At 41.9% G+C, this 21028-nt stretch overlaps 2 protein-coding genes across 2 annotated transcripts in view; both read left to right on the forward strand.

Moving 5' to 3' along the window:
- Nucleotides 1-21028, forward strand: part of LOC140202063 (uncharacterized) — a 381219-nt gene that overhangs the window by 142727 nt on the left and 217464 nt on the right. Inside the window, 2 exon segments of the mRNA XM_072266920.1 lie at nucleotides 16962-17636; nucleotides 18355-18522. Coding sequence (XP_072123021.1) covers nucleotides 16962-17636; nucleotides 18355-18522 — 843 coding nt within the window.
- On the forward strand, nucleotides 2748-16358 carry prdm9 (PR domain containing 9). The gene is made up of 7 exons (XM_072266838.1): nucleotides 2748-2780; nucleotides 4222-4345; nucleotides 9828-9965; nucleotides 11818-12089; nucleotides 13964-14031; nucleotides 15878-16068; nucleotides 16342-16358. Exons 1-7 carry the CDS (start codon nucleotides 2748-2750, stop codon nucleotides 16356-16358), a joined length of 843 nt encoding a protein of 280 aa, XP_072122939.1.

Here is a 21028-nt window from a genome sequence, read left to right on the forward strand (position 1 = left end):
ATCGTTTGGAATACAAGTAGCCTTCTTTTGAAGTCTGCCAGTACAACTGTCTCTAAGGAAGGGTAATGTTGTGCCAATAACCCGCTCTGCTACCCTCACCACCCGCTGCAAGTCCTTCCTGTTCTGTTCTGTGCAGCTGGCAAACCACACTGCACAGCAATACGTCAGGAGGCTCTCTATAGTTGTCCGACAGAAGTTGATCAGCAGGTGTTGAGGGAGGAGAGCGTGCTTTAGCTTTCTTAGGAAGTAGAGCCTCTGTTGGGCCTTCCCCACCTGATAAGAGATTGAGCAGTCCAGCTGAGGTCAGCCGAGATGTGGACGCCGAGGAACTTGAAACTCTCTACTCTCTCCACCTCTTTCCCGTATATGTGCAGAGCAGAGTGCCCCACGCGCTTTGATTTCCTGAAATCTACTATCAGCTCCTTGGTTTTTGTGATGTTCAAGTCCAGGTTATTATGTCAACACCATTCTGTCAAATGCTGTACCACCTCCCTATAGGCTGTCTCATCACAGTCTGATATGATACCTATCAGGGTGGTATCGTCAGCAAATTTGACAGTGGTGTTGGTGGAGTGAATGGTAGAGCAGTCATGGGTGAAAAGAGAATAGAGGATGGGGCAGAGAACACACCCCTGTGGTGTACCGGTGTTCAGGATGAGAGTAGATGATGTGTGTTCTCCCATCCTGACGCTTTGGGGTCTGTTACTCAGAAAATCCAGTATCCATGAGCACAGTGAACTGCCAAGGCCCAGGCTGCTCAATTTCTGCACCAGTTTGTAGGGGATGACTGTATTTAAAGCTGAGCTGTAGTCCACAAACAGCATTCTTACATAGGTGTTATCCTGATCCAGGCTTGTAAGGGCTGTGTGGAGAGCTGTGATAACTGCATCCTCTGTCGATATGTTCACGATATGCAAACTGGTATTTATCAAGGTCAGCAGGTATGGCAGACTTAATGTAAGACAGTATGAGCCTGGTGGGGTCCTGTTCAAAGGATAAGTAAAGGGAGGTGTCTGACAGTTGTCGTTGTGCCTCAGCAAGGTAGAGGTCAGTCTGCCAGACTACTCTAGCACACCCTTCATCGGCGGGTTTAAACGCAAGGCTAGGATTAGCAAAGAGAGTGTGCAGAGTAGTAAATTACTCCAAAAAGCCCTATAGATTGTAAGTAGTGAAAGACAATACTGTGAGTTAAATTAAAGCCACTCCCATAACTTAGCAACAGTTTTAAATGAAATCTATCAACCCAAAAGATTATGAAGCCTGCATTTGATTTCTTTCAACCATATGCTTGACGGCGTAATAACATATATTCAATTGTTTCATAATAATACCTGCATAACCCAGAATGATGTTTACAAATGAGAAACAAGGAATAATTACACCATTGTAAGTCATGTCAACATAACTCATCCCTTCTCGTTTTATCCCACTTTCTAATGAACTCAAGTTTCATGTATTTTGTAAAGGTCTCTCCCCCATGCTCATTATTCCACAAGTCTTGCCATAATTCTTAACCCTGCCAACCCCTTAGCTTCTGATTTGCTAAGTGGAAGGTCTATATCCACTGCTGAACTTATTACACCCTTTCAGCTAAACAATCAACCCTCTCAAAACCCCTCAGCAAATCTATGTGCAGGGACCCTTAAGAAAAAAATACAGATCGATAACTTGGACACAAACTAATCTTTGATGAGTTTCCAACAGTAAATTGACCTACTGCTGTTTCAACTCTTCAAGACTGAAAAAGGCATCTGAACGTTACAACTTTACATGGACAAACTTCCACCAGCCACTGTAAGCCTAACATTATGCCAACCAATTCTGCTATATGTACTGATAAATAATTATTTTTTCATTTCTGTATTGTTACCTGTAATTTGGGCACTGAAACAGCCACATTCCCGGATTAACTATATTTGGATCCATTTGCAAAAATAGCTGACATATCATAATATTTTCCTTAACTTATAGTAGTTATAGTCATACTTTATTGATCCTGGGGGAAATTGATTTTCATTACAGTTGCACCATAAATATTAAATAGTAATAAAACCATAAATAGTTAAATAGTAATATGTAAATTATGCCAGGAAATAAGTCCAGGACCAGCCTATTGGCTCAGGGTGTCTGACCCTCCAAGGGAGGAGTTGTAAAGTTTGATGGCCACAGGCAGGAATGACTTCCTATGACGCTCTGTGTTGCATCTCGGAGGAATGAGTCTCTGGCTGAATGTACTCCTGTGCCCAGCCAGTACATTATGTAGTGGATGGGAGACATTGTCCAAGATGGCATGCAACTTGGACAGCATCCTCTTTTCAGACACCACCGTGAGAGAGTCCAGTTCCATCCCCACAACATCACTGGCCTTACGAATGAGTTTGTTGATTCTGTTGGTGTCTGCTACCCTCAGCCTGCTGCCCCAGCACACAACAGCAAACATGATCGCACTGGCCACCACAGTACTGATGAACCAACAGACTTTCAGGAATAACAGAATCCCTGGACTTTATAAAATCGTATAAACTAAAACCAACTTCTTCACCTGCTCAAGGAGAAACTGCTATTTCAAAGCCCCGCCCAGGCTCCGCCCCCTGTCGTCATCACGTCACCTACCCGGACAACGCGCATGCGCCGTAGACAATCCCACCCATCCCGTCGTTCTGGCGGGAAAGCGGAGATGATGTGAAGTTCTGGACGGTTTTGGCGCTTTTTACCTCAGAGCTTCAGCGCGGCACGCGCAGTGCGGTATGCCGTCGTCTGATTGGCCCAGCCCCGCTCACGTGAGTAACGTCTATAAATAGCAGCGTGCAGGCGAGCAGCGGGTTACGGCAGGAGGTGGTGGGTGTGTGTGGTTGTGTGGAGTTTCTGAGAGTGAAATCGTGACGGACCGAATTCTCTCAGGACACAAGGCAGTAGACCCGTGATCGAGAGTATTAGTGAGGAGTCAGTGCACCCTCGTCAGAAGGAAACTCTTGTGGGAGAAACGATCTCCAGCGCAATACCGAGAAAACATCACTCTGGTCACAGGAGATGATTGAGCTGTTTGCCGTCTCGGCAGAGCGGGAAGTAACAGCATCAGGGAAAGAGGTTTGGGCAGCAGAGTTGCCCAGAAGGAGAAAGGGGCGAGAAGGATCAGGGGAATTGGGGTGTGTGAGTTCAGGAAAGAAGGCTGAAGTGTTGCTGTAGGTGATGAAGTCATGTCTGGGAGCTGGGAATCGGAGGTGAGTTCCCTGGGACCTTGGACACAGATGATGGATAGATGTGCTCTTGATGGCCTTGAAAGGGAAACGATGCTGTTGCTCCATCTTAGACCAGCTTAGTGCCTGCTTGTGGAGAGGCCCCAGCCACATTCATTCCTGTCAGTGGGGAGTTGATGAGTTAAACCGGGTGTTGATCCTCATCGTGGACATTAATTTTGGTTGTGTGGCCATTCAGACTATCTACCTCATGCTTCCAGTTCTGTATCCCTATGGTGTTTTGTTTCTCCCCAGATGTGAGGCAACATTCACAATTTCTGTTTCCACAGATCATGCCTGTCATTTGATTATCTTCACCATTTTGTTCTTTTTTTGATGTCTTTTATCGCAACTTCGTAGGTTTTCTTAAAAGAATCAAATGAGTTCTTAACTCCTAGACATGAACTGTGTGAAGTGAAAATAGGGCTTGTGTTATGTCTCCTGTTTTATTGTTCAGATGTCACTGGATGACAACAGCATTATTGAAATATTGAAGTAACTATGCCAACAATATAGCGTCTTTCCTACATCCAGAAATAATTGCAAATGATTTTCAAGATGTAGTCAATCAGCTTCTCAAGCATTCCCCATCATTCCACAATATCATAGCTCATTTATGTGCTGAAGAGCATTATTTAACTCATTTTGTGATATGTAGTAGTTTCATTCCTCTGATATCCTGACATACTTTCATTTCATCTGGAATGTAATCAGTGGTTGATCTCACTCAGCTCTTGGGTGTAAATTCCAAGTATTTACCAACCTCTAAATAAAATTTCTCCTTACGTCCAGCCCAGTGGGGCTCCCCTTTAATTTGAGCTTGTGATCGCTTGATCCTGTTTCCTATATTGCAGGGATTATCCTTGCACACAAAATAAATATGTGGAATGTTGTCTAATCTGTTTTGTAACTGTGATAAAAGAAAATAGATATTCTACTCTGATAAATACTCTGGTATTTCAGGAAACATGTCTTATCTTTCCAGGATGCAAACAAGTTTAATGACATTGTTCGTTACTTTTCCAAAGAAGAGTGGGCAGAGCTGAGTGACTGGGAGAAACTCCGCTATAAGAATGTGAAGCGGAACTATGAAGCCATGCTCGCCATTGGTTTGTAGAAACCATTACTTTCCTGAATATTCTGTTTGGCATTTTCAGTTGACTCCTGTTGGCATATGATTTTCCCACATGCCTTTGCAGTAGATAATGAGTTTGAAGGCTGTGTTCGTTTGAGTGTTCTATTTCCTCTGCTGATACACTTTCAGAATTTGTAGAAATACATTTAATAGCCCTGTTCTGTGATAATATTGATTCAAACGCAAGAAAATCTGCAGACACTGGAAACCCAAGACAACACACGAAATATTTGAGATTCACAGTAGGTCAGGCAGTATCTATGGGAAGAAACAAACAGAACTCATGAAGGGTCTCAGCCTATAACATCAACTGTTTATTCCTCTGCACTAACTGAAATGCACAAGTCAAAAGAGATTGATTGTGTGAAAGTCTTAAGACCATAAGACATGAGAGCAGAATATGGCTATTTCATCTATCAAGTCTGCTCTGTCATTGCATCGTGGCTGATTCATTATACCTCTCAACCCCATTGTATCAGTAACCTCTGGCACCCTTAGAAGCTGTCAACCTACGGTTTATATGCAATGACATGTCCTTCTGACATGCAAATAATGAATGAAGCAAGCACTCTCCACAGTTAAAATCAACAGGATAAATGCACATTATTACATATTCTTGCATAATGATCTTTCCTCTCTTCTGCCAAGCTGCCCCTAGTTGAAATCTTTGTTGTCTCCATGTTTGAAGCAAGGTCACTGCAATCTCAGTCAAGAAGCAAGAGCTTAAGCAATCCAATTAGCACTTGCCTGTTAACACACTGAATACCTAAGCTTTGACCTATCCAACACAATATGTACAAAGGAATTGGCTAACACAGAAAAAATCTAAATGAAGGTGGACTGTTAACTTGCCTTTCTGCTGACCAACACTCCAGCAATAAATGCCTGCTAAGTTTAAAGTCTTTTTATGCCATCATACACTACCTAGCGGTTTATCTTTTTGTAGGCATTCACAGTAGAGTGATGAAATACAATAGAATCAATGAAAAACTATACAGACTGACAAACAACCAATATAAAAATAATGAGCAACTGCAAATACAATAATAATAATCATGGTCAGAAAAAAGTAACAAATAATATCGTGCACTTGAGTTATTCAGCCCTTAAAAGTGTGTTCATAGTGTGATCAGTGCAGTGATGAGGTGAGTGAAGTTTTCTATACTGGTTCAGGAGACCGATATTTGAACGGTAAGACCTGTTCCTGAACTAGGTGGTGTTGGACCTAAGGCTCCTTCACCTTCTCCCGATGGCAGCAGAGGGAAGAGAGCATTGCCTGGATGGTGGGTATCCTCGATGTTGAATGCTTTTTTGTGGCATCGCTCAATTGCTGGGAGGACTTTTGCTTTGATGGACTGTGGTGAATTCACCACTGTTTCTTGGCTTACCTGTTCTTGGGCATTGGTATTTCCATACCAGGCCATGATGCACCAGTCAGGATGCTCTCTGCTGTGCATCAGGTTTTCTGAAACTGGTAGACAAATAATTAATTATTTTTCTGAAGAATAGTGCAAATTTATTCACAACATCAAGCAAACCATTGTCAGTGTTTTCTCCCAAATTAACAAAATGGCATTAAGGTTTGGCATTGTGTGAGGAACAGACAATACTTTAAAGTTATCCTGTCAAGTTCTAACAGCAGTGCTGATGTGGCTGTCCGTGATCTGTGACTGTTCAAGACATTGGAAGACCATGTGGGAAGTCTATTCAGCAAATTAAATGAAATATTGGATTTACAAAGAACCTCGTAAAAATAGTAAGTGCACTAAATCTGAAGAGCATCCCAAAAACACACAGAACCAGAATATGGGAAGATGATATCCCCTACTCGACAGATCACTCAGAAACAACAAATATTAAAGTGAGCAATGGAGCACTGTGAAAGTACCTTGGATGAGGGCGTGTTCTCCATGGTGCTTGATACGTACTGCTTTCACCAAACTAAACATGCACTGTCTCTACAAGCTATACGACATTGGAAATGCGCTGGGATGTTTATGGCAAGATTTTCCATCAAAATATTTCAAACCTGTGACTACTGCACTAAAAACGACCGGGTTATCTTGTGGATTGGGGCCCCACTGTCTCCAAGTTTGGCTGCTATGTCACACAAAAGGCAATTCAAAAGCACATTAAATGCCTACTCTGCTGGTGATGGTCTCATTTTTTCATACTAAATAAATGTCTGTCAAAGCACAAGATAAGTTTAAAATTAAACAGTGACACAAGCATACAAGCACACATGAATTCGGAAATGAATGTGACCAAGAATCAAATTCCTGCCCAATGACTTGCTCGAAAGTAATGTGTGATCACTCTAAGATTTCTTTGTCACTAGAGGAAATGAGCACACCAAACTGCCTTGAGATTACTCCAAGATTCCTTGTGCAGTTTTGCTTGTTTTCGTTTCCTTGTGAGAGTTTCCTAATCAATAGCACAACAATATTCCCATTAAGCCCTGGCCAGACACTCCTTTCTGGATAATAAAGAAACCTATGATGTTTCTTTTCAAGTCTTAAAATGAACCCTTCGTTGTATTTGATTGTGACTTTTTGAATTAAACATGACCCCTCTTAACCCTCCTAGCTATCTTGTGCTTGTAAATTTAGTGAAAGGAAATACTGGCATTATCATCAAGAGATGATGAACACATTTTACTTTTCACAGGACTGAATGTACCAAAGCCAGAATTCATGGGACGGCGAAGCAGAGGGTGTCAGCCCCATTTATATGAATCAAGTGGTTCAGATGAGGAGTGGACACCTAACCTTTCCAAAAAGTCACAAAGTAATTTGAATTTATTATTTGTTGAAATATTTGATGCAGTTGTTACCAAAACTTCATCTGCAAAGTTTGGCCTTGAGCCTGATGAATATATTGTCAAAGAGAATCAAAACGAAAGTTCAGAGAGAAGGTAAAGTATTGCAGTTTCCTATTGCATTGCTGATACGGTGTGAGTTTACTTTTACTTTTCTGATACAGTATCTTGCTTTTAATTTAAGCTTTAAATAAATGTCAAAAGTTCAGTTTATTATCTTATGGACAAGTACATGCCTGAAGACAACAAAGTAAAATATACTTACAGAAGTATGGCAGGCACATAGTATCATATCAGCAGCATTCTCAGGAAAAACATAAAATAAGAAAAACTTTTACATTACAGAACAGAATCAGAACAAAACACAATGTTTAGTGCAAAGTGATCTAAAGGTTTCTAAACTGTAGTGATTTGAGCATATACTGGATTTTCCAGAACTGCCAAGCAGGTGGGATAAAATTTCCTATCTTAACCTGAACTGATGATTCACTTTTTATTTGCAAGGAATGAGAACCTTTATACCTCCTTTTAAACGTCAATATAGCCAGGGAGCTAAGAGGACTGTTGGCAAGGTAGGAAAAGGAAATACTCACTGAATAAATTAATATCTTAATATTCAATATTAATAGCATGGTCACCTAGATCAGTATTTCTATTTCTAAAGAAGAAAATGATTGAACTCTTTGGGTTTTCACAATCACTGCTGTTGGATTGATGTGCTAAAGTTAGCAACGATCTTTTGGTGTTCAGGAGAGGACAATTGTTACACAAAATTTGTTAGGCAGACCATCTGCCATTTCAAATTACTTTTGATGTCATTGTGAAATGTTAATTTGCAACTTCTCTGAGGATTGGGTGTAATATGAAGGACGATCAGAGACAAGTATTAAGAAGATGAGTCAAATCTCCTCTCATTCCCCTGATTCACAATCAGATGGGTTTCCTTCATTTGTTCTGGTTTTGTGGACAGGGCTGTTGTTAATTTCCAAACAACTTATTTAATTATTGTATTCAATTTTTCTCATCTGCTGATGTGATTAATTATTATTTCACAGCATGGTATGAAAGATGTGGCCTTACAGAAATTACCAACATGGGGTAGTTACTACTTTTATTTGTTGATTGGTTTGGGAGTTCAACTGAAAAACAAAGAAAGAACTAGTAGGAATAAAAAACAAAATCTTGCTACGTTATTCTGAAGCACTGTTTGAGCATCACACTTTGCACCAAATTGTCACATTACAGGTCACACCTCATTCAGACAATGACAAACGTGAAGATTTGAGTGAAGTCACTGAGGAACATGGCTCAGTGAAGGAAGATCCCATTTTTGTGAAACAAATCAAAAGAGCAGCAGGTAATTTTGGTTTCTGCAGGTGAAGCTCAAAAGTAGAGACCAAACATTGACTTTCATTTATTAATATAAATGATGGATGTAAGATGAATATGATCTAACTTCCATCATAGCTATTTTAGTTGGATTTATGAATATATTGCATTCTATATATCTCTGTATTTACTGTCGAAACTGACTTGAAACAATAATGGAACATAATGTAGGGTTCATCTACCATGTATATATGGGTAGAAATTAAAATTAAAATGCAATCACTCTGGGATTATACTACAGATTCCACAACAGCCTCAGGGTCATTGAGGAATGGATATTGGATTAGATTAGATTCGATTCAACTTTATTGTCATTGCGCTGAGTACAGATACAAAGCCAATGAAATGCAGTTAGCATCTAACCAGAAATGCAAATCGTGTTATTTACAAACTAACTGCGAATAAAAAGTAAGTGCGACTGCACACAAATATGAAAGCACTGAGACAGTACAATATGGGTGTAATTCTGCTTAACGCTGTGATGTGAGATTCAGCAGGGTCACAGCCTCAGGGAAGAAGCTCTTCCTCTGCCTCCTGGTGCGGGAACGGAGACTCCTGTAGTGCCTACCGGATGGGAGGTGAGTAAAAAGTCCATGGTTAGGGTGAGATACATCCTCGATAATGCTTTTCACCCTGCCCAGGCAGCGTTCATGGTAGATGTTCTCAATGGTGGGCAATTAGGGAGATTGGGGAAAGCTGTAAAAGCAACAGGGTATCAGCCACAGCTATATTCGCATTCCTCATTATAGACTAAGCTCCTTGGCACAGGAGGTTTTGATGGGACAGAATTTGTTTTGTGTATCCCGGTGGGTTTCATACATCAATGTGTAAATAGTCCAATATGAGGAGGGGCCAGACTGGACCTGGTGCTGGGAAATGAGTCTGTCCAGGCAAAACGCATTATAATGGTGGGCATGCATTTAAAGTGTGAGGTGGTAAGTTCAAAGCAGATGTGCAGGGCAGGCTGTTGCACAGAAAGCGCTTGGTGCTTGGAATGTATTGCCATGGGTGGCAGTAGAGGCAAATATGATTCAGGCTTTGAAGTGTTTTCCTAGAAAGACATATCAGTGTGAAGTGAGTGGATGGATGTGGATGTTGTATAGGCAGATGGGATTTGTTTATATTGGTATTTAACTACTAGTTTAATTCATTTGGTAGAACATTACAGACTAGCCAGTTACAATATTGTCCTGTTCTATATTGTATTAATTTAATTTGCTTAATATTTGCTCATTTTGTGTTATTCCAGCTGTCTCCACCAAAAATATGTTTGGATCAACAAATGATAAGTCAACCAAAGTGTCTGAGAAAAGACGGTATGATTTACGAAAGAAAGAGAAGAAAAATTACATTGAGGAACAAGAGCTTCGTGATGACGACTACCTTTGTAGGTCCAAATTATCAATCTTTTTGTTTAAAGCATGTGTAATATATTGGGAGAATTGTTGTGATGACACAATGGAATGGGAGGCTATAGGAATGATGGAACAATGAGATGTGTAGAATGTTTGGGAAAAGAGCGCTGACATGTTGGATCCGAGTGTATGATTTCTCTTTAACTTTAACGGCCAGTAATCGCATGATTGATGTTAAATTTACTTCTGCACATTGCAGTATGGTCAGCATCTTCTTGGTCCAGTTTATATTAATTTGCTGATATTTTTCATGGGTTGTTTTGCCACCTACAGTTGAATCCAGGGCAAGCTGGGAAATATTACAGTCTGCCTTCTACGAAACCAATAACTTCAACTGATCCTTATGATAACCTACAATGAACAAACAAAATATGGCTTGAAATAGTTAGCATTCTTAACCTACTGTCATAACTTTTCATCCCATTTTCAAATGTTAGCAATCTGATCTTAATATGAATATAAATGATTTGACTTCAATGTCATAATTTCTGATGTATTTTTGTCACTAATTATCTCAATGCAGATTCCTATTACTTCACTATATTTTCCCCAAGGGATTTCTTACTGTGCAGTTATGAATGAATTCTGTCATATTACACAAGTATCAGAGGTAGCCTGCAGATCATGAAAAACAAGTAATATTTCTGGATTAATTCCCATGATCTGAACTTCAGAATGAAATGTTTTGCTATTTTACATTTCACAGATGTTGACTTATTTGCTGACTGTTTCCAGAATTTTCAGCTTTCATTTCAGATTTCCAGACCATGTTGTTATAGATTTTTATCTTTTTGTGACTGGTTGCTGTTGCAGTCTTGATTCTCCATACAATTGTCCATTTCTCTTCTTCATAAGAATATTGCAGTTGCCAACAATTTCATTTACCATTTTTAAAGTGAATGTTTCATTTTGTCTCCATCACTCTTATGCTACTTCATCATTTCCTGAGCCAATTTTACCAAAAATAAATGTAAACACTAATTCATCAGGTTTTTGTTTGTGAAAGTACCCCTCTGCTAGAAAGTATGCAACCACTTTACTCCATTGGATTGTTGATCAAATTTTGTATCTTTTCTCATGCAGTGGCCCAGTTATAAATGCTTCATTAGTTCAAATTATAGAACTTTTCTTTAACCTTTTTAAAGCAGTTTTATTAGAGTTGATCCTATTTGCCATGACATTGTTAGCTTTAAACATTTTCTTTGCAGTTTCCCTGGCATCATTACAGTATTGTGTTTGATCATCATGAGTTTCTCTTCATGTTTATAAGTGAACACTTAGTTGTATTTGAATAGTCTTTTGAATGAAACAGTTCAATCTTAACGCAAGATATTCGTGTTAACCTACGGCTGACCTAATGAAGTGACTTTTTACATATCTCCATTGTTATTCTGACTTGCTAGGAATGTCTCCACATATAGGTCATAGCAATGGAAGATACTTTTTTTTTCAGCAATGCACACACAAAATGCTGGAGAAATTCAGCAGGGCAGGCACCATCCATGGAAAAGAGGTGATCAAGTCTGACAAAGTGTCGGCCCAAAATATCATCTGTTTTCTGTTTTTCATAGAAGCTGCCTAGCCTGCTTAGTTCCTCCAGCACGTTGAGTGTGTTGCTTGGAGTCCAGCATCTGTAGATTTTCTCAAATTTTGAGCAATTATTTTTCCAGATGCTTTGCACAGCAACCAGTTCATGATGGTATTATATGCAAAGACATGCAGTAGAATTACATCCATCGTGGATCATTTAGCCTTTCTCAGCACTAGCCCCCACCAGCTATAGGAACAGCAACATCTTGATCAGTTCTTAACTTTGTATTTTAGTTTGTGAAGCCTGCGAGATGTTTTTTATTGAAGAATGCCCTGTGCATGGTCCACCCATCTTTATGAAGGACACTGTTGTGGATTTCAATCAACCAGACAGAGCACGTTTAACTCTTCCTGAGGGTCTCTACATAGCCCCATCAAAAATTCAGAAAGCTGGTCTGGGTGTCTGGAATGAAGGGAAGCTTATTCCCAGAGGTGTTCATTTTGGACCATATGAAGGGGAGGTTTCTAGTGAAGAAGCAGCTGCTGTCAGTGGATATTCATGGGTGGTAAGTAGCTCTTGCAGTTAACAAAAGCAATACTCCACGTAACACACATCAAAGTTGCTGGTGAACGCAGCAGGCCAGGCAGCATCTCTAGGAAGAGGTGCAGTCGACGTTTCAGGCCGAGACCCTTCGTCAGGACTAACTGAAGGAAGAGTGAATAACAGATTTGAAAGTGGGAGGGGGAGGCGGAGATCCAAAATGATAGGAGAAGACTGGAGGGGGAGGGATGGAGGCAGGAGCTGGACATGTGATTGGCAAAAGGGATACGAGAGGATCATGGGACAGGAGGTCCTGGAAGAAAGACAGGGGTGGGGGGGAACCCAGAGGGTGGGCAAGGGGTATATTCAGAGGGACAGAGGGAGAAAAACGAGAGTGAGAGAAAGAATGCGTGTATAAAAATAAGTAACAGATGGAGTACGAGGGGGAGGTGGGGCATTAGCGGAAGTTAGAGAAGTCGATATTCATGCCATCAGGTTGGAGGCTACCCAGTCGGAACATAAGGTGTTGTTCCTCCAACCTGAGTGTGGCTTCATCTTTACAGTACAGGAGGCCGTGGATAGACATTTAATTCCACATCCCATTCTGACATGTCTATCCACGGCCTCCTCTACTGTAAAGATGAAGCCACACTCAGGTTGGAGGAACAACACCTTATGTTCCGACTGGGTAGCCTCCAACCTGATGGCATGAACATCGACTTCTCTAACTTCCGCTAATGCCCCACCTCCCCCTCGTACCCCATCTGTTACTTATTTTTATACATGCATTCTTTCTCTCACTCTCCTTTTTCTCCCTCTGTCCCTCTGAATATACCTCTTGCCCATCCTCTGGGTCCCCCCCCCCATGTCTTTCTTCCCGGATCTCCTGTCCCATGATCCTCTCGTATCCCTTTTGCCAATCACCTGTCCAGCTCCTAGCTCCATCCCTCCCCCTCCTGTCTTCTCCTATCATTTTGGATCTCTGCCTCCCCCTCCCACTTTCAAATCTCTTACTCACTCTTCCTTCAGTTAGTCCTGACAAAGGGTCTCGGCCTGAAACGTCGACTGCACCTCTTCCTAGAGATGCTGCCTGGCCTGCTGCGTTCACCAGCAACTTTGATGTGTGTTGCTTGAATTTACAGAATCTGCAGAATTCCTGTTGTTTGCAATGCTCCACGTGTTAGGTTGCACCTGTTGAAGAGAATTTTTGGAGCAAATATGTTCCTACTAGCTCGAGACCAGCTAAACACCACCATAGGGAAAACAGTGAGGGGGCAGTACGTTCACAAAATGTTCCCCATAGTTGATAATCCTGTCTTCCATTATTACCACCATCATTATTTGTACACTGCTAAACTTTGTCATTAAATTATTTTTCACTGGAATTAGGGAACCAGCTACAGACAAGTATTCTCAGCTGAGAAAAAATACAGAACTTTTGACCCTTAATTTCTCTCTTCTCCGCATGTTCCAGTGATTCTCAATACCATTCACACACTGTCAAGCTTTGTTCTTTCCCACTCTCAGCTGAATAGATACTCCGTCTCGTTCCTGCTCTGTTACCCTTCCTTTTATTCTGATTTCTACACTCCTGGATTGAGAGTATATTAAATGTTTGTGGCCAACACAAATGATCAGAACTTTGTTCTAGCTAAAGAAACTTTAACTACCACGCAAAACTTTTCAAAGTTGTACCGAATTCCGAGTATATATTCCAGTAGCTCATTTTCCACATGATTTGAGCCCTAGGAATATTGTTGGAGTGCTGTGCTTTTAAAGCATAAGCTCATTAAACAGATTAAAGGATAATTAATTGAATTGATAGTATGGGAAAATGTGGAAACTTCATGCTTATGTTCTTCATTAATCAGGGAGTTGTACCAAAATATTTTTCCATAGATCAGCAAGGCAAACAAAGAACTTGAGTATATAGATGCCCAGGATGAAGCTAAATCAAACTGGATGAGGTAAGGAAAGATTAATGCAATTACAAGTCAATGATGGATAACTGATTTTGAATGTTGCAGAAGAATCAACACTTTCTCTGACAGTTGTTTTGTAGCTAAAGGAACTTTTCTCCTCAGACCAGGCCAAGGCCCACAAATCCTTCCTCAAGCCTTGTGATCCTGTGCTGCCAACTGATGCTGCAATAATGTCAAATGCATTGGTGCTGATTCAAAGCACCCAGGCTGAGCTTGTTAATTTCATCAAGTTTTCCTCTAACTTTCCTGCCCTTACATGCACTTGGTCCATTTCTGACAGCTCCATCCCATTTCTTGATCCCTCTGCCTCCATCTGTGGAGCCAAACTGTCGACTGCCATTTTTATCAACCTACTGATTCCAATGGTTTTCTTGACTATACCTCCTCCCACCTTATCTTCTGTTTAAAAAAGATGATTCCCCTTTCCCAGTTCTTTCACCTCTGCCACATCTGTTCCCAGGATGAGGCTTTCCTTTCCAGGATATCAGAGATGTACTCTTTCTTCAAAAACTGGGTTTTCTCTTCCTCCACTGTTGATGCTTCCCTCACCTGCATCTCCACCATTTCCTGAACACTTGCACTCATCCTATCTTCCCACCGCTTTAACAGTGACATAGTCCCTCTTCTCCTTACCTACCACCCCATCAGCCGATGCATCTAACACATCGTTCTTTGCAACTTCTGCCATCTCCAAAGGGATTCTATCTATCAAAGTCCCTCCTAGCACTTACCCCTGCAAGCTGGCCAAATCACTACACCTGCCCATTCACCTCCTTACTCGCCATGGACTCCTCTTGTACCACTGGGTAGTCTCTAACATGATGCTGTCAATATCTGTTTCTTCTTATGGTTAAGTGAAATCCTCTCCCTCCCTTCTTCTATTTCCTACTCTGGCCTCTTACCTCTTCTCTCTGTCACCTCTCCAATCTGGTTCCTTCCTTTCCAGCCCTTTACCTTTCATGCCCACCAAGTGTCACCTATCACTTTCTATCTATCCTCCTTTAGATCCCCCACCTTTTTATTCCCTTTCCCTTTCCCTTTCCTTTTCTGTCTATAAGAAGGGTCTTGGTCTGAAATAGTGACTATTTATTCACTTCCATTGATGTTGCCTGGCCTGCTGATTCGCCAACATTTTGTGCATGTTTCTCTGGATTCCTCGCGTCTGCAGAATTTCTTGTGTTGAAAATAATCAGCCTGCCATGTTTCGATCTGACTGGGATACTGAAACCACAGTTTAAAGTCAGGCATAGATTCTGAGATTTGTTGGAGTCACAGCAAGTCTCAGGAAAGTATTAACCCACTTCACACCACGCTTCCTCACTCCTGTTGGTTTTTACCCTCCTGTTAATATCACAGTCAATATATTCTGCATCTAAATTGTGTGAGATTGCTTTATCTAGACATCAGATTTGAAGTTGAATCATAAACGTGTGCTATTTGAAGTGTGCTGTTGGAAAGGCGTTTTGTAACTTGTCCCCAGAGGAACATTGTTTTGTTTTGGTTAGATTGATGTATGCTTGAATGAAAATTCAACTAGAACTTGACATAAAAATCTAAAACAAACTGTAGATGCTTGAAACATAAAATAAATAGAGGAGGTTCTGGGAACATTGAGGAGGCTAGTCCACATTTCTGGTTGGAAATTTGTTAAAGTTTCAGATGAAAGACTGCTTGACCGATTTCTGACAAAGAGTCTTCCATATTTCATTTTTGAATTTGTGCCAGAACTGGAGATTTCTTTCATTCATTCGGCTTTGCAAACAGACCTCACTTTCTGTGTTTACTTCACAATTTTACGTTGTTCACTTCATATTTACTTCTTGTGTTCCAGGTTTGTGAACTGTGCCAGAAAGGAGGAGGAACAGAACCTGGTTGCCTTCCAGCACTGTGGAAACATTTACTACAGGACGTGTAAGCCAGTTCCTCCTCACTGTGAGTTACTGGTCTGGTACGGTGATGATTATGCCAAGGAGCTGGGAATCACTTGGACCTCCATGTGGATGTCAAATCAGGAAGCAAAATGTGAGCATTCTGATCAGTTTAACAAACTCCAGGAAAACAATATGTTTACTGTAAATTTATTATCGGAATTTCAACTCGAACGTATAACTATCAAAAACAACATAGCAAACTCATGCAGATGAGATATTTGACAAAAGGTAAAGCACACAGAACTGCACTGAATGATATGTGTATATTTCGTAGATGCATTGATTTATTAAAAAAAACACAGTCTATAACCTGTGAGCATATTGACAGATGTATTCAGTTCCCTTGCCCTGCTGTGGACCGCAGCAATTCCCAGCTCGTGATTTTATCTGACATGTACATTTTGCTTCTCTGTTCCCCATCTTAACCTGCAGAGTCTAGAGGAATTGTTAAAGATTAATACATGGAGGAGATCAGAGATAGAATCCATCATCCTTGATTATTTATGGAAATCCTGCAGAGTTTCATAAATTTGTCCCCTCAACCCACTCCCCCCACCTTCACAGTCTTAGAATTAATGTCTCAGGGCATCTCAGTAATGATGAAGCAATTACAGATCTCACAATCAAATTGATTCTTGTATATTTTGCTGAAAGTGGTATTTTCTGTTTTTTCTCTCTCCAATATCACATCAAGTGACCCAGAGTGACTGTTATCCTTGCCCTCAGTGCAACATTGCATTTACCACAACAGATTTCCTTAAACGGCATTTGAGACGACACGCTGCAGCGTCCAGACCAACATCAACTGGAGAACCATCGTCCTCCAATGTAAACCAAGATGGTCAGAGTCCAGTGTCGAAACGTAGGCAGGGTCCATTCACAGTATCCGATAGAAAGAGGACATTTGCCAAGTCAGATTACCCTCAAGCTGGCAAAAAGGAGAGACAGCATGAATGTTCCGAATGTGGGAAGAGTTTCACACAGGCAGGAAACCTCCATCAACACCAGCGGACCCACACCGGAGAGAGGCCGTATAAATGTTCCGAATGTGGGAAGAGTTTCACACAGGCAGGAAACCTCCATCAACACCAGCGGACCCACACCGGAGAGAGGCCATATAAATGTTCCGAATGTGGGAAGAGTTTCACGGTGTCAGGGAGCCTCCATCAACACCAGCGGACCCACACCGGAGAGAGGCCGTATAAATGTTCCGAATGTGGGAAGAGTTTCACACGGGCAGAGAGCCTCCACCAACACCAGCGGACCCACACCGGAGAGAGGCCGTATAAATGTTCCGAATGTGGGAAGAGTTTCACACGGGCAGGGCACCTCCACCAACACCAGCGGACCCACACCGGAGAGAGGCCGTATAAATGTTCCGAATGTGGGAAGAGTTTCACACAGGCAGGGAGCCTCCACCGACACCAGCGGACCCACACCGGAGAGAGGCCGTATAAATGTTCCGAATGTGGGAAGAGTTTCACGGTGTCAGGGAGCCTCCATCAACACCAGCGGACCCACACCGGAGAGAGGCCGTATAAATGTTCCGAATGTGGGAAGAGCTTTGCTCATCTTCACCAGCAGAAATCTCACACTTGTGTTGAAACTTGTCAGACGTGTGGGAACGTCTTCAGGGATTCATCAGCTTTAACAATTCATGTGAGAAGTTGTATCGAACAATAACGAACACAACGGTAATTAATTCCGTATCTATTAAAGTTCAATGAATCTTTCTAAATGACCTCGAATCGTTTTTTTCTCAAGTTGTATTTTTTTACTTATACGTTCCGTATTTTATTCTTTTTGTTGATGTATTTATGTGAAGTTTTGGGTCCCGTCGTTTCCCACAACCTGCGTGAATTGGAATTTGAGGGGCGATATCACTGTTGCATGTTCCACCCTCTCTGTCAAGGCAGCATCTTCCGACTGGGAAAACTGCCCCACTGTGAATTTAATATATTTAACAGATGTTTCAGGGATGAAACAAGTTTAATTCGTATCGTTCTTCACTGTACGTTTTTAAAATATTGCCGAGTAAAATTATTGTCCAGCACCCCACGTTGTGCGGGTAATATGTTAATGTTAATAAACTAATTGTTCTCTGCATAAACGTGACCGAATTGTTGTTTTAGAGGTGGTTGCGTAAAATCCTCTGTCCATTGCGCACCGTATTGCCGGTTGTTCAAGGGAACTATAAATCTGCTCAGCATACTCCCGGCGTTGGTCACCGAGTAATCCTCTACTACCTCAGCACCAAACCTTTGCCGCTCACTGCACTCCATCCCTGCTGGTTGCAGTCTAACTGCGCATTTGTCATCTAGCATTCACAGTCTTTGTTTTGCCGAAATTCTTTCGACTCCTCTGACTACTACCACAGACTGCGACCGGCTACCACCGAGATCTGTGTCCGGATCGCTTGATCCATATTCTTTGTTCATCCGGCGTGCGTAAAGTTCCACACAGTTGGCGTCTGAAATCTGGTAGTTACGAGGGTCGAATCAGGAATTCCGGACGATTCAAGGCGAGAAGGGAAATGCTGTGTTCGGTAAGCATGCATAATAAATGTGAGATGAGTATAAAACTGAAGTTGTAATTTGCACTGTCTCGAGATTCCCCGCCCTTACTGGGGGCAGCACGGATTAGTTCGAGTGCTTCTGACCCTCCCACCGCCACTCCGATTTACCTTTTGGGGCGAAAGAAATTACCTTTACTGATGATGTGATAATTAAAAGAAAGGGTGCATACAGTGAATCATGATCCTTCAAAGTCTGAACGTGAAGCTGAGGGAAGTTTGATCGCAATTTGTGTGTTCTGTGCTGCTGCTTTTTGTGGGCTATTGAACAACTGAACCATAGCAGCTGCTCCTTTGTAGTCTGTGCAAATTTGGGAAAGCCCAAAATGACAAGCAGCGTCTACAGCGAGAGGAAAACTCCCCGATAAACACTTCATCTCAAAGAAATATATACGGTTCGATTATTACAGATATCCTGTGTGTTAAGCTGAGCAAAGATTCCTGAACAGTCGACAGTAACAGTTCTTACTGTGACTTCTCCTCTTTCTCTCTAGCTCAGATGAAAGGTCTCGGCCCGAAATGTCGACTGTTTACTCTTTTCCCTAGCTGCTGTCTGGCCCGCTGCATTCCTCCAGCGTGTTGCGTTGGATTTCCTGCACCTGCACACTTTCTCGTGTTTGTCCCGACAGGAATAAGACTGGAGGGGATTTTGTGGATAATTCTGGTTGCATGACTTTCGTATTTAGAAATATAATAAGCTCGCTTGCCCCGACCCCTTTCCCGAGATCTGTCATTCTGCCGTTTGGTGCTACTGCTCATTTTATTTACTCCCCACCCTACATTGGTCTCCTACGCCTCCCAAACCCTCGTCTCCAGAAACTTTGATGAGCCCCTCCCTCCCCCCACAATCTTCCCATCTCAGTATCACTGACATCTCTAAACTTCGAACTTTTGTTGAGCCCAGGTCCAAACTCCACAATTCGCTGACCACAGCTCCACCCCTACCCTTCCCTGACCGTAGTTCTTAACTCCCTACACAAACTCCTCCGCACTAGCTGTCCCGACCCACCGCTGGTCTCCTACGGCTACTCCTCATCTCCACAAACTGATTTGAATTTCACTCCCCTTGCATATTCTCTGAACTCGCCACCCTTTTTTGTTCCTGTGGACTTCAGCCCTCTCCTATTTCTAACTGCAACCGTCTACGCTTTGCTGACCCCACTACCCGTCTCTGACTCTGGCTTCCTCCCCCTACCGTTCACTAACTACAATCCCATACTCTTCCCTGAACCTGGTTCCGGCTTCGACTCCAGCTGTAAACTCTTATCCTTTTCCTGACTCCTGCATCAATACCTCAAGCTTCGCTGAACCCAGCCCCAACACCTTTCACGTCGCTGACGCTGTTGCCAACCTCTGTCATGTCTTCACAGTCGGCTCTGACCTTATCTACCCTGAGGCAGAGAGCTCTTTGTCCTCCTGTACCCAAATTTTCAATGAGCTTTGCACACCCCACCATGCTGAGTTCTTCCAGCGTTGCCTATTTCTGCAGTAAGAATTTCCCCGCACCACCAGCACCAGGAATAATCCATTTCTCCTACCATTTTCTGAAGGTAGAGGCCCAGAGCCATTAAAAGCTCCTTAAATTATATATCTTTAATTCTGGGATCATGTTTGTGAACCTTTGGACGTTCTCCATCCTCAGCACATCCGTTCTTTAATGCGGGGCCTAAGAATACCTACAGTACTCAAAGAGACGCCGCACCAGTGCTTTATAAAGCCTTAGCATTGTATGCTTGTTTTTCTATTCAAGTCCTCTCAAAATGAATGGTAACATTTGAATTTACTTCCCGTTTAGAAAATAGTTTACACTATTATTCCTTCTACTATAGTGCATGACCATAAACTTCCAGAAACTTTCATCTGCCATTTCTTTACCCATTATTCTAATCTGTATAACTATTTCTGTAAACTCCCTGCTTCCTCAACATAACCTACATGTACACCTGTCTTCGTATCCTGCACAAACTTGGCCTGAAAGCCATTAACTCTGTCATTCAGAAATACACCATGAAAAGAAGCAGTCCCAACACTAGCACCTGCAGTCACACCACTAGTTACTGGCACCAATTAGAAAAGGTGTAGTTTATTCACACCCTTTCCTTTGCCAATCAGCCAAGGCTGTATCCATGCTGCCAATGCCATGGGCTCTTATCTCATTTAGCAGCTTCATGTGCAGCACCATGTGAAAGGCCTGCTGAAAATCTGAGTACACAACATCTACCCATTCTCCTTTCTTTACCCTGCTTGTTATTTCCTCAAAGTACTCCCTTAGATTTGTCAGGTATGAGTTTCCCTTAATGTAATCATGCCTATTTTATTATGTGCCACACTGGCATATAATTTCCTTTCCTCTGTCTCTCTCACGTGAAGAGTTGAAAGACATCTGCAATTTTTCAATCCTCCAGAACCATGCCAGAATCTATTGATTCTTGAAAGATCATTACCAATGCCTTCACAATCTCTTCAGCTATCTTTTTCA

This window comes from Mobula birostris, chromosome 8 (assembly GCF_030028105.1).
Source record: "Mobula birostris isolate sMobBir1 chromosome 8, sMobBir1.hap1, whole genome shotgun sequence".
Lineage (NCBI taxonomy): Eukaryota > Metazoa > Chordata > Chondrichthyes > Myliobatiformes > Myliobatidae > Mobula > Mobula birostris.

Bases quoted from the DNA above. Each gene is read 5' to 3' on its own strand.
- prdm9 (XM_072266838.1), top strand. From the start codon at position 2,748: ATGCCGTCGTCTGATTGGCCCAGCCCCGCTCAC. The intron at 4,346-9,827 runs GTTTGTAGAAAC...GTGTTATTCCAG, and splicing joins TGAAGCCATGCTCGCCATTG to CTGTCTCCACCAAAAATATG. The intron at 9,966-11,817 runs GTAGGTCCAAAT...TTTGTATTTTAG, and splicing joins TCGTGATGACGACTACCTTT to TTTGTGAAGCCTGCGAGATG.